The 24,437-nt window shown below is 44.7% G+C and overlaps 1 protein-coding gene across 1 annotated transcript in view; it reads right to left on the bottom strand.

Moving 5' to 3' along the window:
* MYH7B (myosin heavy chain 7B) overlaps positions 1 to 24,437 on the bottom strand; it is a 76,272-nt gene that overhangs the window by 8,321 nt on the left and 43,514 nt on the right. Inside the window, exons 21-37 of the mRNA XM_053247223.1 lie at positions 21,674 to 21,791; positions 19,758 to 19,881; positions 19,164 to 19,300; positions 18,526 to 18,781; positions 17,597 to 17,839; positions 16,383 to 16,559; positions 15,229 to 15,374; positions 14,545 to 14,635; positions 12,914 to 13,303; positions 10,793 to 10,919; positions 8,698 to 8,816; positions 7,186 to 7,382; positions 5,901 to 6,250; positions 4,402 to 4,526; positions 1,929 to 2,044; positions 1,423 to 1,615; positions 941 to 1,144 (exon numbers count right to left, since the gene is read on the bottom strand). Of these exons, the coding sequence (XP_053103198.1) occupies positions 941 to 1,144; positions 1,423 to 1,615; positions 1,929 to 2,044; positions 4,402 to 4,526; positions 5,901 to 6,250; positions 7,186 to 7,382; positions 8,698 to 8,816; positions 10,793 to 10,919; positions 12,914 to 13,303; positions 14,545 to 14,635; positions 15,229 to 15,374; positions 16,383 to 16,559; positions 17,597 to 17,839; positions 18,526 to 18,781; positions 19,164 to 19,300; positions 19,758 to 19,881; positions 21,674 to 21,791 (3,113 nt within the window). The remainder of the gene's footprint in view (positions 1 to 940; positions 1,145 to 1,422; positions 1,616 to 1,928; positions 2,045 to 4,401; positions 4,527 to 5,900; positions 6,251 to 7,185; positions 7,383 to 8,697; positions 8,817 to 10,792; positions 10,920 to 12,913; positions 13,304 to 14,544; positions 14,636 to 15,228; positions 15,375 to 16,382; positions 16,560 to 17,596; positions 17,840 to 18,525; positions 18,782 to 19,163; positions 19,301 to 19,757; positions 19,882 to 21,673; positions 21,792 to 24,437) is intronic.

A 24,437-nucleotide genomic window follows, 5' to 3' on the forward strand; every position in this document is an offset into this window, starting at 1 on the left:
AATATCGGACCTCTGAAAAGTATAAGCATGCATATGTATTCAGTACTTGGTTTGGGCCCCTTTTGCAGCAATTACTGCCTCAATGCGGCGTGGCATGGATGTTATCAGCCTGTGGCACTGATGAGGTGTTATGGAAGACCAGGATGCTTCATTAGCGGCCTTCAGCAATTCTGCATTGTTTGGTCTCATGTCTCTCATCCTTCTCTTGGCAATGCCCCATAGATTCTCTATGGGGTCAGGTCAGGCGAGTTTGCTGGCCAATCAAGCACAGTACACTGTATACTTTTCAGAGGTCCGATATTGTTCTATTCTTCAATCCTTGTCTTCTTGGTTCCATGTAATATTCTAATTTTCTGAGATTGTGGATTTGGGGTTTACATGAGCTGTACGCCATGATTATCACAATTATAACAAATTAAGGCTTGACTTATCTCGCTTTGCATGTAATGCGTCTGTCTCATATCAGTTTCACCTTTTAATTTGCATTACTGAAATTAATGGACTTTTGCACGATATTCTAATTTTCCGAGTTTCACCTGTAGACCTTGATAGAGTGTTTGATATTTTCCTGGTGTCATGATTTGCAATGCTTCTTATTGCTCAATGTATGAGGCTTGTTCTAAGGTTGACAATTTTAGAATGGCATATGTGGTATATTTCAATAAATGGACTGGACTTGGCTAAGAGCAGGCAGGGTTCCCAACATCTCCAGATGTTGCTGAACTGCAACCCCCATCATCTCCAACTACAATTTATTGTGGAGTTCACCAACATCTGGAGTACCACAGGTTGGGAACCCCTGGCTTAGATAACTGTTGATCCAAACATGAAGGGCCTCTGTCAGTAATTAGTGACACCATTTCATCTTACGTCAGCCTTTGATTTGCTGTGAGCTGTGGAGCTCATCTCCCCCATGTCAACTGGCCCAGTTCAGACTCACCTGGGAGTGCAGCAGGTTGACTCTCTCCGTGGCTTCAAGAAGCTCCTGCTCAGCCAGCTTCCTTCCACGCTCAGCCTGTTCCAGGGCTGCACGCAATTCCTCCACCTCAGCCATCATCAGGTTGTTGCGCCTCTCCAGGGCAGCGGCCTGCTCTTTCAGGTCATCATTATAACGCAAGGTGTCATCCAGTTCTATTTGCAAGTCCTGTCAGTCACACCAAGAAAAGCAGTCAGTTTTACATGAGAAAGAGGCCAGATCTAGATGCCTTCTGGATAGCTAAAGGCAGCATAGAACTTTAAGGATCCTCAAATAACAGGCCCGATAAAGGGCAGCATCTGGCTTGCTTCAGAGACTGGGTGTGGCCTTTTCTCATAAACGGAATGAAATAAATTGTGTGATTGCAACGGAGAGAGACAAAAACAGATCTCTAGAAGACCCAGTGAGAGCAAGTTCCATCTGAATAAAGGTCCATCCAGACTGACCTTCATTTGGGCCTGCAGCTGCCGCACCAGTTTCTGAGACTCGGCTGCCTGGCGGTTTGCATGGCTGAGCTGTATCTCCATCTCATTTAGGTCTCCCTCCATCTTCTTTCGCAACCTGGTAGCCTCATTTCTAGCTTTGGCTTCTGCGTCCAGTGAGGCCTGCATGGAGTCCATGGCTCTCTGATGGTTACGCCTGTAAGAATAAAGAAAGATGTAGGTCAGGGTCACACAGCTTCAGCCCTCCAGTTGCTGTCGTACTGCAACTCCCATCATCCCCAGCTACAGTGGCCAGTAATCAGGGATGATGGGAGTTGTAGTTCAACATCTGCAGGAGGGCTGAAGTTGTGCAGCCCTGATGTAGGAAATCAGGGATTACAGTGAGTTGATTTGCTCCATGCTTGCTAAGAAGGCAGCAAATGATGCAAAGCTGCACCCTTCATTGCTATCCAGTCCACAAGGGATAACTAGTTATGTAAAGCAGCCTGCCTAATATCTTCTGCTCCTACCTCAGGTTTTCAAATTCTTCATCCTTCTCTGCCAGTTTCCTATCAACATCAGCTTTGATCTGGGACAGCTCCAGCTGGATGCGCAGGGTCTTGCTCTCCTCATGCTCCAAGGCTCCCTAGAGGCAGAAGATGATGGAACATGAGTGGCAGGTTTATTGGGGATTCCATTCCCCTCAGTGTGCTTAAGATTGCTTGTGAAGCTCACTATTATGACAAGGAGGTGCTTTGAGCAGAAGCTGACGTGATCTTTTCTAACCACTAGATGCCACTGTGAAGCCAGGTAGATGGCGGGCTTCTGCTTTTTCACATGGGGCTTTTAACGCCCTTTAACTCACATCTCCTCCAGAATGGAGGGGGTGTATTGCATTCACACATTGGCCAGATTTACCCCCAAGTACTTGCAAGTTATCGGGGAGCAGTTCACACACAATTCAGGTTTTCCACTGCTCAGTAGAGTGTAGCCCAATTTATATCTAGGGTTAAAAAAAAATCCACTATTTGTGTCAGTTTGGGGGGGCTCCACCTCCCCCCCCCCCCGGTTCACAGTAAAATCTCCCCTTCAATTCGCAGTAAAGCCTGCTGTATGTAAAAGTCCCTGGTGAGATTCAACAGCAGGGCACAGCCAGAATCAACAGCAACAAGTGATGGATTATAGGTGGACGTGGGGGGAAAATGGAGCAGATTTGACAAAGACTGGCATTTAAAGGGGCACTATACCATCCATGTCCATTCATGATGCAGTCCTTATGAACACTGTAGGAGCTGGGCAATCCTCTCCCACTCTCTGCATTTTCTCATGGGAAGACTGAACCTCCCTCAAATTGAGTAGGCTGCCACCCAAACTTCCTGTCACCAGCACCTCAGTCAGGCTTTAAGAACGTAAGAACAGCCCTGCTGGATCAGGCGCAAGGCCCATCCAGCCCAGCATCCTACTTCACACAGTGGCCTACCAGATGCCTGTGAGAAGCCACACAGGCAAGGTTGCTCCTCTACAACTAGTATTCAGAGGCATCTTGCCTCTGAGGCTGGAGGTGGCCTATAGCCACCCTACTAGTAGCCAATAAGAACTAGCTTCGATTCCATTCATGCTGTGACAGGGTCTTGACTTTCCCCCTTTCTCAAAGGGATACAAGAAGCTGCCTTATATTGAGTCAAATCATTGGTCCATCTATCTCAGTATTGTCTACACTGACTGGCAGCTGCTCTCCAAGATTTCAGGCAGGAGTCTTTCCCAGCTTTACCTGGGACTTTTACACACATGGCTTTTAGCTCTCATCCCCTCCGGAATGGAGGGTGCAAGTCCACACATCAGCTGGATTTATCCTGAAGTCCCTGCGAACTATTGGGGACCAGTACACACCTGATTCTGATTTTCCCCAAATTACTGCTGCACACATTCCAGCTTGGCCCAAATAATGTCAGGGATTTAAAAAAATCTTCTATTTGCAGCAGCTTTTTTTAAAAAATCGAGCTTTCTGGGATGCCCCTCTTATCCTGTGATTTGTGGAGGGACCATTGCCAATAATTTGGCTTATTTCATAACTCGCGCTGGTCACCATAGGAACTCAGGCTTTACATCTGCAGATGTTGTTGGAGGATGCCTGGAAGCTGATGTAACCTGAGCCCTTTGTGTCTGAGCTGATTCCATGAGGCGGCGTTTTTCTTCATCACAGAGAGAAAGTAATGATTTCTACTTTAAACTTCCATGGCTTCTTAAATGGTCTGGGGTGGGGGTGGGAACATGAGGTGATGAAGGCAGTCACAAAGGCAAGTTCATTATAAACAATCAGCAAAGATTTGGGTCAGATTCGGCAGGTTCGGCTTAAGCGTTGTGTTGTTTGATCCGGCTGCTTGGCAACTTGTCTTGCCAGTCTTCCATAACTAACTGTCAAGCTAACAACAACAAAAAATGGTCTCTCACCTCCTCCTCTGGGATGTGATTGGTTGGAGAAACAACCCAGAACAAGCTGTGGGAACGCACACAGGAAAAAGATCTACAGGGATTGCAGAGAGGAGCCAACCCTATGTGAACGGTCCATTTAATCCTCCAAATTAACAAACAAAAACCAAAAACATATTTATATACTGCTTTTCAACAAAAAGTTTCCAAAGCAGTTTATGTAGAGAAATAATAAATAAATAAGATGGATCCCTGTCCCCAAAGAGCTCACAATCTAAAAAGAAACATAAGATAGACACCAGCAACAGTCACTGGAGGTACTGTGCTGGGGGTGGATAAAACCAGATACTCTCCCCCTGCTAAATAAAGAGAATCACCATGTTTAAAAGGTGCCTCTTTTTAAACATCTGCAAATCTGCTGTAAAGCGGATTCGCTCTTCAGGTACCCTGAGGCATGAAGCCATGTCTGGATAATGCCCTGGAGATGCCAGGGATTGAACCTGTGACTTTCTACATGCAAAGCAGATGCTCTACTATTAAGCTATAGCCCCATCCGCAAACTAAGGGACTAACCTCAGCCTCCTCCAAGGCAGCCTGGATGTCATTCTTCTCACTTTCCAGGCCTTTCTTCAGCTTCTCCAGCTCATGGATGGTTTTGCCACTCATGCTGATCTGATCAGTCAGGTCAGTGATCTCCTCTGGATGGGAAAAGACAGAGCCAAGACTTACAAGACTGCTTCTAGCCATGGGGATCCAGGTTATCCCAACCAGATGGTTTGTATTATATCCCCCTTCAGGGCTGGATCTGTTTCAGAAGCTATAGTGAGTGAGTGTAGATTCTCTGGTAGCAAATGAGTGGATTCATGGTTTGTCACTGAAAATCTCATATGCTACCAGAGAATCTATACTCAGAACACCTCAGAAACAACAAAACCCAGTACCCCATGGGTTAGCAACCCATGGGGGTGGTTGGCACCCTCTTTGCACTACACCACCACTCACTCTGGGCCACCCCAGCGCCCCCAAGTGCAGTTTTGGGGCTGCTGAAACCTCCATTCTTACCTATGGAGAAAAACCTTAAAGACGTGTAAACTTCAATAATCACTTTAAAATCAGCCCTTTGCCCAATTCTGGTAGCTTCCTTGCCACCCTTGGGCACTACCACCCACCACACTCCGCTCTAGGTCCCTCCTTTACCACCACCCCCGACATGAAGCTATACATTTCCTGGAATCCTCATTATTCCCTATGGGGAATTCAAAAATACTTTTAAAATTCACCAATAATTGGAAGAGTGTCCGATTGCCTTGGGGTTTGGTGGGTGGTACGCACCCCTGGGTGTCTACCACCCACTCCAATTTTGTGCCCCTAGGTGCTCCACATAGGGGATAATGGACTGGTTTGAGTCCCATTATACCCTATGAGAAAAATAATTTTAAAAATCAAAAATTTGTAAAAAAAAAAATCATACAAGTGTCTGATTACTTTGGAGGTTGGGTGGTAGGCACCCATGGGTGCCAACTACCACCCCACCCACTTTGGGAGGTGCAAACCAGTTCAAACCAGTTTGAATCGAACCCCCCCCCAGTTCGGTTTGAATTCTAACCAGCAGTTCAAACCTAATGGCTGGTTCGGTTTGAATTCGAACTGGTTTGCACATCGCTATTGTCAACCATGATGTTTTTCTTCTTCCTGCCCTTGATCTTCCATTGCAATATTAATTGCAGAAGACAATATCTCTGATGTCTCTTCACATGCCCCAAATATTCCAGTTTCCTTTCTTTTATTCTTAAAATTTCCATGTTTTAATTCATCCTTCACGGAACTTCTAAACTGGTGACTCTATCTACTGTGACTCTATTTGCTAGCCCACTGGACTTCAATGCCTGATTTAGGACCCACACAATGCTTACTGGATTCCAGGTAATTGCTCCCACATTCTCAAGCCTATCTTGTAGCCTTAGGAGCTAGAAGTTTGTTTGGAGAGGGGGTGGAGGGGAGAGAGAGAGAGAACATGTGCATTTAGATGATGTGACAATGCAATCACAGAAGACACCCAGCCCTGATGATACCTTGCAGGTTCTTGTTCTCGCGTTTGAGAGTCTCTAGATTATCCAAAGACTCCTCATAGGCATTCTTGAGCTTGAAGAGTTCCGTGCTCAGACTGCGTGACTCTTTCTGAGAGGCCTCCAGATCTGCCTGCGTTTCCTCGTACTTCTGCTTCCATTCAGAAAGGATCCTGTCAAAATTACGCTGCTTCTTGTCCAAAGCAGCCGCCGCCGAGTTGGCTCTCTCCAGGTCGATGGACAGGTCTTCAATCTCTGTCTGCAGACGGTGCTTGGTCTTCTCCAGAGAAGAACACTTGGCATGTGCTGCTTCCACAGCCTCCTCCGCCTCCTGCAGCCGGACAGCCAGCTTCTTCCTGCAAAGGAGCCTAGTTAGCTAGGGGAAGAGTTGCTACCGAGGGCTTGTGACCACAGCACTTGCAATGTTGATTTCATTCACCTACAATGCTTTTCACCTTTGATACCGAGAAACAATCTTGAAGGAAAATTTGAAATAATTGATAGATAATAAAACTAGAGGGGAACTTACGACATACTTCCATTTTTCTTACAAAGCTCTCCTGCAGCATCCCCCAACATGGGCCAATATCCTGACTAAGGCTGGATGCATGCCAGCAAAAAAAGCCTTGGCCTTGGTCCTGCTCCTGAAGCATGGGTACACGCATGTGGGAGGGGCACAATTGTAGCCAATTTTCCTTTCTCCTGGAAACATCTATGTAAGGTTGCCATATTCTGGCTTTCCAAATCTGGGTGCCTAATTAGCATTATATGTAAATTGGCTTGAAAAAAATTTTTGAGCAGAATAATGACTGCACATTTTACTCCATAACTCCTCTTCTACAAGGACTAGAGATTTTAATAAATAAATAAATAAATAAATAAATAAAAGAAAGCAAGCTGAAATCCAGGCAAATCTAGGTGGGCTAAGCAATCTGGGTGAAACCCAGAATTCCGGGGGGCATGGCAACTCTATGCCACCCACAATTATATATTTCCCTGAGGATTGTTCAGCCCTCAGGGACATCATTTTAGGATGCACAGAGCACTTCCAGGAAAGGGAGATTGGCAAAATTCCTCCCCACATGAAAGCGCCTCTGCTTCAGAAGTTGGACTGTAGCTGCTCTGTCTGTACTACTTTTGCTTGCATGCACATAGCCTTAGAGGCCATGGAGTCTCCCCATGACACTGAATTGTGAAGTTGCCTTTCGGCACCATTGGAGTGTTGAAGATGCACAAACCTTCATTTCTGCACAGAATTTATTTCATATGAACAACCATTACTGGAACTTACTTGGCTTCTTCTAATTCTTCTGTCCTCTGGATGGCATCTGTCTCATATTTGGTCCTCCACTGGGCCACTTCAGCATTGGCCTTTGAGAGAGACCGCTGGTGCTCCGCCTTGGCCTCCACCTCCTCTTCATACTGCTCCCGCAGAAGGTCACAGTCATGGCGGGATGCTTGCAAAGCGTGAGCCAAGGCATTTTTAGACTGGAAGATTGAAACCACATGGATTAAAATTAAACCAAGGCTTCCCAAATCCTTTGCCTGAATCCACCGATCAAAAGGTGAGTATTTTCTTATTCTCCAGTACCAAACAAATGCTGAGATCTAGCACATCCACACAGATCCTGCTAGGACTATCCTTCATAGAAAAACTGCTGTCAAACTTATTACAAAAATGTAATAAACAAACAAATAGTGAATATGGCTGCCTTCTATGCAAAAACAAAAAAAACCCCACAGATGCAGAAGCAGGGTTAAGGCAATCTCACACACGGGATAAACTGTAAGTAGGCAGAAGTGGGTTTTCCCTCTGAATATCTTTATGGACATGCACCCAGAGGGTCAGCTTTGGCCTTCAAACCACACTCTGGGAGGTCCAGATATACTAGTGAGCTAGAAAATGTAGGCCCCAGTCAGCCATCTTATAATAATTGCCCTGTCTGAACCAGGCCAGGAGCGTAGCGAGGGGAGAGAGAGAGGGCCCATGTTCACTTAGTGAACACACCTCCACACTCACGGCGGCACTCCTCTAGCGGTGCGGGTGTGCACCCTCAGTCACTCCCTCCCTCCCCCATCTCTGCTTCCCCACTCTAGCTGGCTGGCCACCCAGCCGCCTGCCCAGTACCCCTGCCATCACCTCTGCTGCCGGCCATTGCCAGCTCTGCCTCCTGCTGCCTAGCTCCCAGTCCCACTCGCCTTCTAGTAGCTCATCCGGGATGCTCAGCAACTCCTGGACTCAGGATCCCTTGGGTTCTGTGAACCTGTCCACTCTATTATAGCTCCAACCTGAACCAGGTCTTAAATTAGCTCATCTACCATCAAAGATTAACCTGAAGTTGCGACTTAGAGATTTAATGGTATGGAGAAGAATCATGCTTCCTTTGGAATTTTTTTTTTTTTTTAGCAGTGTCTCTCCTGTTTAAAAACAGTTTGCATCTTAACACTATTTTAATCTCTCTTTTCCTGGATGTGCAATATTATTAGAGAGCTCCCTCTAGTGCTCAATGCACAAGTCTGCAACCCGAGCTCAAACCTACCTGTGAGCCTTGCTATCTACTCTGAAAGCTCTGTTCCTGAATCCTAATGTTATTTGGAGAAGCTATGCTAAGAGGATTTGGTCCTGAACAGTGGGGTATACATATTTTTAATAAATAAAATAAACAACTTCAATACACTTTAGGATTCAGCTTAGGTTCTGATGTTGAGCCCTGGTAAGTGTTATTAGCAGAAAATAAGTCTCGTTCTGCACTGCAGAGCAGCTTTTTACTGCAGGCATAACCCTTGCCATAAAAAATGTCACCTTGGTCTCTTCTTCTAGTTGTCTCTTGAGTTCATCGATGGTCTGCGTAAAGGAGGTCTTGCCTCGACTCAACTGGTTTATAAGAGATTCCTTCTCTTCAAGAAGCCGGCTAAGTTCCCCTAATTGCGTAAAAACCCAGACAACTCAGTTAAATTGCTTCATTAAAAAACTCACATTTTTTTCCATCACTTTGACACCCAACATATATAAACAGCAACTTTCAGAACAGATCCTGACTTCTTACACAAGAAATTTCAACACAGAATGTGCCCTTTTTTAAGGGTTACCAGTGTAGACAGGATCATCCTGTTACGATGCATAGTTGCTGCCACTGGCATGTACCTAATGGGTATGCTATCAGCTTGGTTATTATTTCTGTAGCCCTTTTAGGTATTAAAGGGCTCTATCTAGCTAGCTATCATATTGATATACTGTACTGTATATGTACTGCCTAGGCGGGATACATAATCCAAATCCAAATATAAAATAAAAACAATTAAAACACATTTACAGAATTTTAAAAAATCCCCAGAATAAAACAAAATAATTTCACAGAGTAAAACAATTAAACAATTTAAAATTAGTTTAATTAAAATCCTGAGAAAACAGGTGTGTCTTAAGGGTGTTTTTGAAAGCAATCAGACATGGAGAAGCTCTTATTTTGACAGCAAATGTATTCCAAAGCCTTGGGGCAGCGACAGAGAAGGCCTGGTCCTCAGTCGCCACCAGATGAGCTGGTGGCAACCATAACCAGACCTCCACGGATGATCTTAATAGGCAGCAGGGTTCATGACAAAGAAGGCACTCTCTTATGTATCCTGGACCTAAGCCATTCAGGGTTTTATGGGTAAAAACCAGGACTTCACTCAGAAACATATCGGCAGCCAGTGCAATTCTTTTAAAATCAGTGTTATATGGTCCCTTCGGGTTGTCCCAGAGACCAACCTGTCTGCTGCATTGTGTACCAGTTGTAGTTTCTGGATTATGTAAAAAGGCAGTCCCACATAGAGTGCATTACAGAAGTCGAGCCTGGAGGTTACCAGCATATGCTCTACTGTTTCAAGGTCATATAGCTCCACCTAATGGCACAGTGGGGAAATAACTTGCCTAGTGAGCAAGAGCTTGCTGGTTCGAATCCCTGCTGGTATGTTTCCCAGACTACGGGAAACACCTATATCGGGCAGCAGCGATATAAGAAGATGCTGAAAGGCATCATCTCATACTGTGCTGGAGATGACAATGGTAAACCTCTCCTATATTCTACCAAAGAAAACCACATGGCTCTGTGGTCACTAGGAGTCGACACCAATTTGATGGCACAACTTTACTTTAACTCCAGAAATGGGTGTAGCTGACTTATCAGCTGAAGCTGATAAAAAGCACTCCTGGCCACTGCCTCAGCCTGAGAGAGTTTTGGGTCCAGGAGCACTCCAGGCTATGTAAGGTAAAGTGTGCCATCGAGTCGGTGTCAGCTCCTGGCAACCACAGAGCCCTGTGGTTGTCTTTGGTAGAATACAGGAGGGGTTCACCATTGCCTCCTCCCATGCAGTGTGAGATGACGCCTTTCAGCATATTTCCTATATCGCTGCTGCATGTTATGGGAAACATACCAGTGGGGATTCGAACCACCTGCTCTTTAAGGGGAAATGTAGCCCCATCCAGAACAGGCAGATCTAAACCATCTCTCTGGTCCTGACCCCCCGAAGTCAGTACCTCTGCCTTTATCATCCTTATCTCAGTTATTTCCTATTACAACTACTTTGTGAAGTATGGAATGAGAGGGTGACTTTCTCATGGCCTCACGGTTCGCAAGAATCAGAACCTCCATCTCTTATGCTCATATTCAGCACGAGCAGACTCCATCATCTCTGCTAGGGCTGATAATCCAGCCTGAATATTCTGCAGCTTTTCATTAGAGGTTTATCTGGCATAAGAATACCAGGCATCATCACTCATCAGGCATCAAGTCTGCTTAACTGGACTGATCTCTTCTTGGATCTCTGTATCCAGCCAGCATGCAATCAAGCGTAATGGACTGGAGAGACTGGTCCTCTATCAGCCACTCCCAGGTCAACAAAGTATTTGCCCAACATACCGTTTTCAGTCTGCAGCCTCCCGCGCTGAGTGCTCACTTCAGCCAGCTGACGCTGGAGCTCTTCCAACTTTGATTTGGTTTCGCTGAGCTGATCCTCGTAGGTTCGGCACAGTTTTTCAGCATTTGCCTGCAACAGCAATGAAAGTCTGCATTTCTGAATTGTCAATGCATTAAAAAAAAAAAAGGACAAGAACTAGATTAAAAGCTCCATTATCCTGACTGTCTCTTCCACTTCCTTATTCCAGGTTTGGGGATATACTAGGTGATTTCCCCCCCAGTGTGTAACTGAGAATATACCAAGTGTCCTAAGAAAAGGCAGCTACCTCCTCTACCCTGGAGGCTTTACACACAGAGCTTCTACCCCAAATCTCCTTCGGGAAAGAGTATGTGCATTCATACACCAGCCAAACTTACCCCGAAGCCCCTTCAAGATTCTTGGACCCACTCCACACACAAATCAGGCTTTGTGATGTGAATTCTAGCTTATCTCAACATATTTTCAGATTTTTAAAATGCTGGTTTTAAGTTACTTTTTCTGAAAACACTGGAGCAAATAGGGAGAGGCACGGACGTAGAATCATTAGCATGATAAGAGGGATGCTCTCTTTAGAAATGCAGATATTGTTCTTCAGGAAGCAATTTCTCCCCCCACCCCCCACTGGCTAGAAGGAAAACACAGACGCATGCCATGCGAACTTTTTTCAAAACACAACCCGAGAGCAGAGGGGAGGGACTGCTGCCCTCAATGCCGCGAGTGTAGTTCGAAGTGTCTTCGCTCAACATTTACCCCAAAGCATGAAGCCATGTGCGAATAACTCCCTGGTAAGGAAGTTAACTATGTAACTGCATAGCAATGCTAATCCCTGTTGACTGTGCAAACCAAGAGGGGAACAGTCAGGCTGAAGCAACCTACACATCCAGTGCATGGGGATTGGAAGCCCAGAGGCACCACATCTGATCCCTATTTACAGCCATCTGGCTCACAAATTAGCAGACACAAATTAGCAGACTGATGCAGGACTATACTCTGGGTTTAAAAAAAAAAGTCAAAACCTCTGCATCAAAAAAGCTGAACTATGCAATTAGACTATACCAAATAAAGATAAAATTAAAATCATACACATTTGCCTAACTTTGCAAAATGTATTCAGTTTGTGCTAGTTAAGGAGGAGTGGAGAGAAACTAGGCAGGACCCTGAACCTCACCCTTTGGTTACTAGAAATCCTGCTCTGGGGGCCAAAGGACAGCTGTACTCAAAGCAACACATGAACCAGATATTGTTTTTTTAAGTACCAAAACCACCATTGTAGGACAGACTGATTTGGCATGGAGTGTGGTGGGTGGATGAGAGGGAATTAATATTTTCCTCCTCTGCCATTTACATATTGAAAATCCCACATGAAAAAATTATTTCCACAAGTAGCCACCATGAGCAACGTCAGGGGAGGATTTTCAGCATGAAAATGGCAGAGGAGGAATGTGCTAACACTCCCCCACACCTGCCATGGTCCCATACCTAATAAGCCCTTCCCAGCTGTTTTGGAGCTCAAAAGGACCTCTTCTCAGCCACTTCCTGTCCATCTGTTAATGCCCGCTCACTTCCTGCCCATCTGTTAATGACCCTGAGATGTTACAGCACCTTGTTCATATGCTGACCATTTGTGAATACAAGGCTAGAAACTTCCTATGCCTTAGGAAATGAAAGTTGATATTTCCAAGATGCTGAATTAAGCACCCAGCACCAAATGATGTGCAGTTTCCACCCCCCACCCCTCACATTTGCTTAGCATCACACAGACCTAGATTTAAGCTTCATTCTAACTTTACATTAAGACTGTTTCAAAAGAGCGGCCAACAGAAATGTAACAGTTCTTATGGGTGGCACAGGTCAACGCAGCAGCTGTGGTGCAAAAATGCAAGATAACTCATATGTGTGGGACTCCCCCAGTTTCTGGTTTAGAGTTACAGTGCTGAACTAGCTGTAGGGTAAAGCAGATTGGCCCATTCACTCCCATGCATGAAATAATCCACCCTGAAAATGAAACCTCACTCCTACACTCCATCTCCTTCCACCGCACCACTTGCACCCAAGAAAGAGAACAAGGACACTGCGTCACTCACTTTGTTCTTGGTGAGGTAGTCAATGTTGGACGATAGATCATCCACTTCCATTTTCAGCTCACTCTTCTCCTTCTCCAGCTTCTGCTTGACGCGCTGCAAGTTGTCAATCTGCTCCCCCAGTTCAGCCACAGAGTCTGCATGCTTCTTGCGCAGAGCTGCAGCAGTCGATTCATGTTGCAGGGTGGCCTCCTCCAGGTCCCTGCGCAGTTTCAAGAACTCTGCTTCTCGCTTTTTGTTCAGCTCGATCTGACAGGCTGTGGCACCACCAGCCTCCTCTAGCCGCTCACTCAACTCCTCCAGCTCATGGGCTACCTCCGCCCTCTGCTTCTCCACCTTGGCCCTGGCAGCCCGCTCGGCCTCCAGTTCCTCTTCTAGCTCCTCAATGCGGGCCTGTGGGTAGCCACAGAATGGCAGGAATTACCAGATAATTCTGCCCAGAAGAATAACCTGCTGGTTTTGTCCAGATTCAATTGACTCACACCAAACTTCTACCTGGACTTCTATCAATATGTGGATTGGTAGTGAATTGGTAGACTACTTGGCAGCAAATAGTCTGGAGCATCTACTATCATCTGCAGTGGATGACTTAAAAATCCTCTAGAGCTATGCCAAATGTTCACCCAGTTTGATTTTCAGCACAAAATATGTGCTTTTGAAATGTTTCCAAACTCCACCCCGCCCTGTGAAAATTCAGTTTTTGTTTTTTGCACTTCCTGACCATCATTATTTCTCTGATCTTCTACTGCTTCAGTGCCATATTTTCCTCTTCGTTGGGACTTCTCTCATTCACCGGCCAATCAGGAATTAGGTGGTGAATGTGATGTCACAACCCAACCTAGCCCGTCAAATGTGGCTATGTGCCAAAGTTACCAAAAGCAAATAAAGCCGATTGTGAGTGAGGACAATGGTTTCTGGACTGACAACAAGGGTAATTCAAGGCAATCAGCCCACTGATTATTGTTACTCTAAAGTATCTACATGAGTCAACACTTGTTTTACCCTTCACTGTGACCCCTAAAAATTGTTGAGGAGAGTGCGCTCTTTCAAGCGGCTGAAGATGTTAAAAAATGCTCCCCTTCCCCCAATTTGGTTCAACCTTAAATTCCACTCTCAATTAGGGCCCACAGTGAAAAGAGCACAAGTTTTTCCAAACACCACCCAAAACCATGGCCACACAACAGCTGCCTGTGCTCCCAACTAGTCACATACTATAAAGCTAGAAGTGCAGGAATTACTGTGAAACGGTTCTTCCCCACACATTCCCCCTGTGGTATCTATAGCTTTCACTGCTCTTACAGCTACCCCAATCAACACCTAACTAGAATTTCTCCCAGTATCCAATTCCTTCATAGATTTCTTTCCAAAGCTACAATAGAATTATTCTCTCAGGAGGCTGCTTCACACATTGCAAATTTTACAGGGACACACACACACAAAGTTACAGTCCACATAAACTTGCAACGTGGTCTATACAGCAAATGTATATTTAAAACTTCATGTACCTTATTGGCAAATATGGTGGGCAGCCTCAACTGACACTGTTGTGTGGTCACCTGGGGCTAAGTATACATTTTCAGTCCATCCTGTGTGGCCCACCATCTGCAGTCCCCAAACAGCCCTCAGAGCTTTACCTGGAGTTCTTTAATTTTCTTCTGCAGTTGAGTTGCAAGGACTTGCTCATCTTCAATTCTTGAATTCAGCTGGTTCATTTCAAAGTCTTTCCTATGAAGGAAAGTAAGAACAACCTCGGTTTAGGTTGAGAAAGAGATTTGTGGGACTCTCTGTCATTTTTAGTCCTATACAACCAAGGAAGAACTGCTTCTACATTCAATGTGTTTGAAAAAGTGAATGGGTAAGTGAATTGATTTATGGGAAAGTTTCCCTGCTGGTTGCACTGTCAAATAATTCCTCCTCCTCTGTCCCTCACACTGATCCCAGTAACTGGAAATTACACATGGGCATAGGAACAGCAAGAAGAGAAGCCTAAATCCTAAAATTATGTGCTAAACACCTATTGAAATCTATGGGGCATAAACCCAAATGGGTCTCCCTCTTTCTCATGTCACATGCATTTGTACAATGACTCATGTAGCAGAGCCTTTGCCTCAAGGGTGGTCTTTAGCTCCTGTAGAAAAACCAATAATTAATTTCTGTACATTTCAGCTGAGAAATTCCAGGATGGATAACAAACACCATCCAATTGTGAAGTATAGAAATATATCATCACTGCCACTAGGATTCTGCAAAGCAGCTGGCAGAATTTGCTGGACCTGATTGGTTTGACCTCATGGCATCTCCATGAATTGTCTGCTCACTTTTTGAGTTTCTCCTCCAGCTGCTGCTTGTCATTTTCCAGATCCATCACTGATTCCTGAGTGAGCTTCAGATCACCTTCTAGCTTGCGCTTTGCTCTTTCCAAATCCATTCTTATCTTCTTCTCTTGTTCTAAGGCACTTTCCAGCTGGAGAGCACAAAGGATAAAATACAGTAAGGGTATTCACACGACTGTGTGGGTGGGCATGGGGGTGAGGGAAAGGCAGTTCCAAACTTACCTTCCCTGCAGACAACAGTGAAAAGGTTGCTGGGAACACAAACTGTGCTCCCAGATGATCCATGCTGTGCCAAGCAGCGTGGATCTCCAGAGGCCAAGCAATGTGTCCCGGCCTCCGGGAATCTCACAATGCACTAAGCAAGGTGCATTGGGGAATTCCTCCATCAGACGGGTGCTTTAAACACTCGTCTCTGTGTTTCCTTGGGCTGTGCAGCCCGAAGAGATACACGATCCCAAAAGCCAGGTTAAGGGAGCACTCACTCCCTTTAACCTCGGCTAAGAGCCAGACTTAAAAGTAATGTTTGGCTGGGCAGAAGCGCTGGGATCCTCATGGATCCCAGCACTCCACACGAGCAGCATCGCTCAGGCTAGGCTGCTCGTAAGAACTGCCTCCCAATGTACATGAAATAAGATCCCACACATTCTGCCACCTAATGCCTTTGTCCCTTCCTGTACCCCGCACTTGATTAAGCTACCAAACTGGTACTCTTTACAATTAAGCTTGTTCTTTACTTGGATGGGAAGCTCAATCTTGTTTAAGTGAAAAACTTACAGAAAAATCTATCCCAATCACATAGTTATGAGGCTGGAATACATGCAATATAGAGATATTCCTGGGTAGATTTTACAAAGAATTAGACATCATTGACTAGCATAGACAGTGTTTCTGGTTGAACATCAGAAGTGCTCATCCACACTCTGATGAGTTTCTATCCAGCTGTCTATCATATAGACCACTATATATGGTCTGTACCCACCACCTAGAGATGTACATATCAGGCAGTATAGAAATATGATAAAATAAATAAATAAATGGATGCTGAGACCAGGCAAGATGGGTTTAGCAGATTCTTCTGTCAACATGGGGGACTTTATATCGTTTTCTGCTATCACAGACTCGTATATCTCTTGACTCACATCATCCACTTGCTGTTCCAGCTTGACTTTGGCCTTGGTCAATGTGTTAACTTTGTCCTCCTCAGCCTGAAGGTCATCTAGAGCCTGCTGGTGAGCTTCCTGCAGTGCTTTCTTTTCCTTGGTCAGCTTAGCAATTATCTCATCCAAAGCAGCCATTTCTTCAATCAGGTTTTTCACCTATGATGACAGAACAAGAAATGAGCTTGGAGGGACAGATGGGCCCATTAGAGTAAATGTGAGCAAACATTTAAAACTCACCTGACTTTTGATCCTAATAATAATGTCAATCATAGAAGATGATAATTTGTTATTTTCAGGTGAGGAAAGAGGGCTCATAGGAAATTATGCCTTCATTCATCCACACCCCAACGTTTGTTATTTCTGCTAAGAGAGACCTGGAAAAGTACCTTTTTTTTCATCCTGACATTCTGTTGTGATAGTACACAATATGGATTTCTCACTGAGCTAGTGACACTTTCAGCCATCATAAAATAAACTATCAGCCTCCCTTAAAAAAAAAAAAAAGTGGCTGTGCCCCTGGCTGATTGCATGTGAGTACAAGGAGTACTCATTAAGACACCTCAGGGCAACCAGAAAGGAACTGTATATTTCCAGATGCTATTAAGAACTGCAGATGCCCAGGGCAACTCAGGAAATTAGCCTGGAAGCTACTGGACCCCAGCTGTGCTTGCAGAGAAGACTAATTTTTTGATATTAAAATATTCATCTTGATATTTTAATATCTTTAGACATTTTGATATTTTAAATGTGTACCTTACTTTTCTCTCAGATAATTCAGTGTGGCTAACAAAGTGTGTCTGTTATCAGTCACAATAAAATCAAGACAAATATGCAGCAGCAGAACCGGTGGATATGATGATTTCAGTAGAAACTTGGAAGTCAACAATAATCAACCACACAGGAAGAGTAACCCATACCAAAAAAGGCAGCCCAAAGGTCTTTTTAACAAACCAGGTTCTTGTCTGACATCTATAGGCACTCAGTTGGAGCCAGGCAGGTCTCCTCAGGGAGGCCATTCCACAGAGTTGATGCCATCACTAAAAAGGCTCTGCTCCTAGTAGTCGCTTGGTGATCTTCAGTCAGTGGGGGCTCACAGAGCAGGTCCCCAAATAGAGGGCACAAGGAGGTATGTAAAAAAAAGGAGATTCATAAAGTATCCAGGTCCAAAACTATTTAGGCACAATTCTGCCTACCTTGTTTTCTGTGGCATGTTTTTCCTTCTCCACTTTGGCCAAGGTAATCTCCAAGTCATCAATATCTTTCTTCAGCTCAGCACATTCATCCTCCAGCTTTCGCTTCTTAGAGGTCAGTTCTGAGTTCATCTCCTCCTCATCCTCCAGACGCTCCATCATTTCCTTCACCTTGGCTTCCAGCTGGATCTTGGTCTTGATCAACAGGTCACAGCGCTCCTCTGCATCAGCCAAATTGTCTTGCTCCTGTGAATAGTGGCCCAAACTTCAGACCATGGGACTGTGCACCACTGGTAGATGTTGCTGCTATATTCTCAAGATAACCATTATATATGTTTTATATAATGGTAAGGTGTAATGGTTAAGGTGCTATTAAGGTGTAATGGTTAAGCAGTTATTATGTCGCTTTTCTACATCCTTGAAAATTGCACGTTTAATCTTCAGTTCATTTGCTGTCTCCCACTCCCCACCTGGGGAAATATCTGATCCACTAAACTGGGCAGACTAAACAGTCAGAATTTTTCCACATGTGCAGAACAAGGTAACAGGCACAAAACTCAGCATCTCAGGAATCACAGCTTTCATTTGAAATAAAATCAGATCTCATTCTTGCATACTAAAAAGAGAGCACACATGTTCAGTCATCATATGCCTCAATATTCATGGTTTCCATATCCGCGGTACAACTGCAGAATGGAACCCCTGCGAATATCAAGGTCCTCCCGTATACACTACTGCCATATATTTTCCAGCCCAGAATCTCTGAATATCTTTAGTATTCTTTTCCAATCTGAAGTGCCGACCATTTAAAGGCATATTTTGGCTCTTGGTGGACGATTGCAAGGCACGCCCACACTCACTCTCTGCTTCCTCAAATGACATACAATTCTGCCTATGCTACATTTGGTGGTTTAACTGTACATATTACTCACTGCTTGGAGCTGCAGCGACAGATCGTTCTTCTCTTGGATAATGCTGACTTGTTTCTCTTCGAGCTCCTTCCTTTTAGCCTCTGACTTCTCCAGAGCATCCTTCAGCTTCTGGAACTCCTCTTTAAGGGTGGCCATTTCCTTTTCTGTCTGAGCTGACTTGAGTAGGGGCTTGATCTTGAAGAAGAGCTTCATCCAAGACCAATTCTTGACAGCATTAAATGCACGTAGATTCCACTGGATGGTATACAGTGCATCCCTGTAAGGAGCAAACCATTTTGGTAATCATAGAATCTGAAAGGTCGAAAGATCTTAGAGGTCTTTTAGTCCAAAATCCTGCTCAGTACAGAACCTGCCACAGTGTCCCTTACAGATGTCTGTCCAGCATTTGGCTGAAAATCTCCAGCAAAGGTGAGCCCACCACTGTGCAAGAAAGATTTTTCCAGTCTAACACATCTTACCATTAGGAAATTTCTCCTGGTGTGTCAAGTCTAAATCTACTTCCTTGGAATTTCAACCATTAGTATAGTGAGGGTTGGAAATGCCTTTTAACACCTGTGGCTAACTGGTCATGGAATTATGGTGATCCCAGTGGAAGGCAAAGAGTGAAGGTTTGTGGCAAGGTCTATTTATTACTATACCTTCTGCCAATGATCCATCCATATTCAATTCGCATCAGCCGCCCACGCATCCTGGCTTGCAGCAGGGTGATAATCTTGGCCAGACGTTCATCTCGCATCTCCTCCAGTAGACCCAGCAAGCCAGCTTTGAAAAACACCTGCAAACAAATGAACAAGAAACATCCATGGCATTGATATTCGAATGCAGGAGATGTTTGCTTTGAGTAACCTCTTTAAGATATTCTGAAGGACATAAGCATTCCCTGAGTATAAGCCCTTGAACAAGACCAGAGTAGTGGGTATTGGGGGTAGGAGGGACTAACAAGCTGTAGGCAGCAAGGAAAAGAAAATATTTGTGTGTTCATCAGAACAAATAAAGATTATGGAAAAACTAGGAGAACCTGAGCAAGTATGCTGAGAAACTACATGTTCTTAACAGAATGGCAGAACATCAGGTATGAGAGACATTGATCAAGTGGTGTGAAAAAGATAAATGAAATGAAGTTGCTATAAAAGGAAGCATATGTAAACTTACCCTGCACATATGCTCCCATCTTCAGGACTTTCATTACACAGCATAGCAAATTATTTCACTGCAATTTACACACAACCTACCTTAGTGTGTCCAAACTTGTACTGAGAATGGTCAAGGTCCAAGCAAATCAGCAGCTTCTCTGTGGCCTTTCTGCTATCCACAAACTTGTCATCAGGAATAGCAGCAGGGTTAAGGATACGGTAGCTGTAAAGATATAGGTCATCATGTCTATATGCTCAGGAACACATGTTGGCAGTCAAAAGTGCCCCCTCACCTACAGCTTAGCTACTTGACCACTTTGGGAGAAAATAATTAAATTCATGCTCCCCTGCACATCCTTTGCCATGGGACAGCTGTGACAATATTGGGCTTGCTCTGAAGCCATATCCTGATTGGTTGATGGATTCTTTTCCCCCTGGCCCTCATATTCTATACTCAGGAACTTTGACTTTACATATTTTCATTCCTCCAGCCAGGTTTGCAAGGAAGATATGAAGACTAAGGCCTTGTATGGCTGATATGAACACTGTGCCAAATCAAGGTAAGTTAGAACAGAACATGATGAGCACCCCAACTTGCCTAAATGGAGCAGAAGGTGGAAACTGAGCATTTATCAGCCTGTCTTTCTCTCTTACTGTCCTATCAGTACACCATGGGAAGGAGACTAGAAGCTCTTGCTGTATGCTCCTGAGCCAATTCCCCAAGAAACTATTGTAATAAACTTAAAGGGGTCTCCCAGAGCAGTACCCATCAAACTAATTAAAAGGGCCTTTTCAGTGCCATGATGTATGCTGGGATATTTTGATAGTGTGGATAAGGATGGAAGCAGAATGCAACACGGAAATGATAATACCTGGTTTTCTATGACTTTTATGGGCATCCTGCATAACTAATGCCTACATTCTGTAATCTGAATCAATTGAGCAAATACAGTACTTGTATTTGCATCTGGATATCAGCTACCTCACTAGCAGATGCTTTCAAAAGAAAGCCCCCTGCCTAGCACATCATGGCAGTCTATAGACCTCCTTCCATTTGCCATGACAGGCTGCAGTAAGGAATTTCCCAGGACAGATCTGTATCAAGGGAGGCAGTTCGTACCTCCTTGAGCCAGAAATCAATGCAAGACTCTGCACTGAGGAAGGTACAACCTTCATTTCTGAGCCTCAACCAATCACAGCCTACACATTTTCAAACTTTTCTCCACAGTCTCCATGAAGACTAGTAATCTGAAAATTGAAAGTGATGACTTTTGGCGTCTTTATGCTTCATACTTAAAGCAGCATAACCATTGTTCTCTCTTCCCAAAGGAACCCCAAGAACTGCAGTTAGTGGCAGGGGGGCTAGGGATCTCTAACAGCACCCTCACATACAGTTTCTAGGATTCCATTAGGGAAAACGCTGACAGCTAAACCAGATTAAAATGGATATACATTTGTAGTGAACACATACCCTCCCCAGGTCACATTTGTTGCCAGTATCCAGATTCCACAACCACAGACCTGTTGGAGATGAGACTCCATCCATAAGCATCAGCTCCCAATACCCAATAACTCCTACTGATCACTAGGGACATTGGGAGTTAAGGCAGAAAGTGTAGGACTGTCCCCTTGTTCTCTCTTATTTCAGTGTCTCTGTTCGAAGTCTCTTCTGATGGGTAGACTGATATTCTTAGGATAGTTCCTCCTTCTTTGTTCCCTATGTTCCTTCTTCTTCTTCCTTCCACCATGAGGGAGCTTGTGTAGGGTGCAGGCCTTTCTATCTAAGTTTGTGACTTCTTAAAATAAACCTTCAATTGCTTTTGACCCTAAGCAATTGCCTCCAGATCTCCTCTGTGAGCTCTATCCTCCTCAAACCGGATTTCTCTGCTAAATAAGTGGTTGCTTCAAATTCCCTACAAGAACAGACCTGCAGGTGTACATACAGCCCTATTTATAGGTATCTAGCAACTAAGAGTTTTTAGTGACCAACATAGGTAAGATGAAAGCTGAGTTACCGCTGCTTGAAGTCAGCATAGAGGAGCCTGTTTGGAAACCCTTTCCTACAAATACGGATGCCTTCTAGCACTCCATTGCACCGCAGCTGATGCAAGACCATGAAGGGGTCCATAGCACCTGAACAGGAAAGATAGAAATGTGTGTGTCTAGATATAGTTCTGACACCTCCCATCCAATGGCTCATCCAATGACATCAATGCATATACTTGTAAATAATAGTACTACTAATGTATTTGAAAATAAGTATATGAGAGGAGAGAGGAGAGCTGGTCTTGTGGTATCAAGCATGACTTATCTCCTTAGCTAAGCAGGGTCCACCCTGGTTGCATATGAATGGGAGACGATGTATGAGTATTGTAAGATACAGAGGTGTATCTAGGGAAAATAGCACCTAGGGCAAGCACTGAAATTGCGCCCCCTGTCCAAACATCTGACACTCATCTTTCAGATAACTTTACCATAATATCAGCTGAAAAATACAAGTCTGAAGGTCACATACAAGTCACATATCTGAATATGTGTACAGTGACTTATATTAATTTTTTTGTTTAAATTACCTGTAGCCCCTTCGGGGGGCTTCCTAAAGGCCAGGGGGGGTCTGCAAAGGTTCCCCCTCCCCTCCCCCCTGCTGGCCTCTAGGGCCTCACAGGGACTATTTGAGCATGTGCGGTGGCCATTTTTAAAAATAATTTTTTTTAAATGGCCACTGAAAACAAAAGGGCTGCCGCATATGCTCAAATGGCCTCTGTGAGGCCTGGCATGGCCTAGGGCCTCACAGAGGCCATCTGAGCATGCGCGGTGGCCATTTTGTTTTTAAATTTTTAAATTTTAAAAAATGGTGCCCCCTTCAAGTGGCACCCGGGGCATGTGCCCTGCCTGCCCCACCCTAGATACACCCCTGGTAAGATATTCCCCTCAAGGGATGAAGCCACTCTGGGAAAAGCAGAAGGCTCCAAGTTCCCTCCCTGACTTCTTCAAGATAGGGCTGAGAGAGATTCCTGCCTGCAACCTTGGAGAAGCTGCTGCCAGTCTGTGAAGACAATACTGAGCTAGATAGACCTATCGTCTGACTCAGTATATGGCAGCTTCCTATGTTCCTATGATATAATATAAACTAGCTGGGCCGGGCTCAGAGCATCTGCACCTCTGACCCAGCCTACCCACCCACCGTCACCTCTTTCTTCCTCCCCCACACACCTGCCCCCGCGGCTTTCCGGCCGGCCAGCCCACTTCTTCTTCCTGCCTCCCACTTTCTAGCTGGCCCACTGCTTCTCTCCCCGCACCCCCCCCCACCCGCTGCTTTCTGGCCAGCCAGCCAGCCACCACTGCCGCAGCCGCCATTTTCCTCCGTCCCGTCTATACCTGTGGCTATCCGGCAGCTCTCCGAACCCTTGCGAGAGCTGCCACACATGGGATTAGCCACATGTATTCATTCATTCATTCATTCATTCATTCATTCATTTGATTTCTATACCACCCTTCCAAAAATGGCTCAGGGTGGTTTACACAGAGAAATAACAAATAAATAAGATAGATTCCTGTCCCCAAAGGGCTCACAATCTAAAAAGAAAAATAAGATAGACAACAGCAACCAGTCACTGGAGGTACTGTACTGGGGGTGGATAGGGCCAGTTACTCTCCCCCTGCTAAATAAAGAGAATCACCACATTAAAAGGTGCCTCTTTGTCAAGTTAGCAGGTATGCCTTAGAGAATTAAATATATAGATAATAATTTGAGAGTTCAAAAAATAAAGGACTTGCACCTGTGTAAGGCTAAGGAAATGAAAAATGCTATATATGTGGAATTAAATGCTATTAATATTGATTGACTCATTGTATTTCTATACCATATTATGCCAAATGGCCTCAGTTTATACAAAACACAAAAACATGACAAAACAGCAAATCAAAACAGCAGATAAAGTAGAGCCAGCAATTAGAAGCCCAAATAAAGATCACACAAAAGTCAATTAGATATCATTAAAAGTGCAAGACAGCAGGATGGTCCTGTACCTGACACTTACAAGATAGCAAAGAAGGCTGCAAACAAACAAGTGTGGGGAGGGCGTTCAGTAATTTGGTCACTGCAACCAAAGAGGCTCTCTCCCCAGTAGCCACTTGCCTAAGTTCCAAGGGCAGGAGCACAAAGAGAAAAGCCTCTGCTGAAGATCTTAACTGGCAAGCAGGCAGTCTTTTAGATAGCCTAGCCCCCGGTTGTTCAGGACAAACCATCACTTTGAACTGAGCCTAGTCACAACCAGGAAGCCAGTTAAGACCTTCTATCACTGGAGTGGTATGTTAGTGACCATCAGCCCCAGTTAACAATCTGACCACTGGTACTTTAACTGTACCAGTTGAACTTTTTGGATCAGGCATGTAGCTGTAAGAACATGTAGCTGTTGGAACAAGGTGGGGGGACAAATATCCCTGGGCCCCTGAGGGAGGGGGTCCATCGGCTGGGTGACATCTTACTCTTTGCTTTCCCACTTATAACTCTCTGAAGCAGAAGGTGAGGTCAGAGGCCCATCTTCACCTTTTGTTCCAGAGACCACTCAAAAGGAACACAGCAACACAGGGAGCTGCTCTATACCATGCCAACAGATCACTGGTCCATCTGACAGGTTACATGCAGGAGTCCCTCCCAGCCCTATTTGGAGATGCCAGAGAGTGAACCTGGGGCCTTCTGCATTGGAGCAGGCAGATGCTCTTCCACTGGGCTACGGCTCCATCTCCTAAGAGGAATATCTTACAGCTCTCACATGT

This window comes from Hemicordylus capensis, chromosome 4 (assembly GCF_027244095.1).
Source record: "Hemicordylus capensis ecotype Gifberg chromosome 4, rHemCap1.1.pri, whole genome shotgun sequence".
NCBI lineage: Eukaryota > Metazoa > Chordata > Lepidosauria > Squamata > Cordylidae > Hemicordylus > Hemicordylus capensis.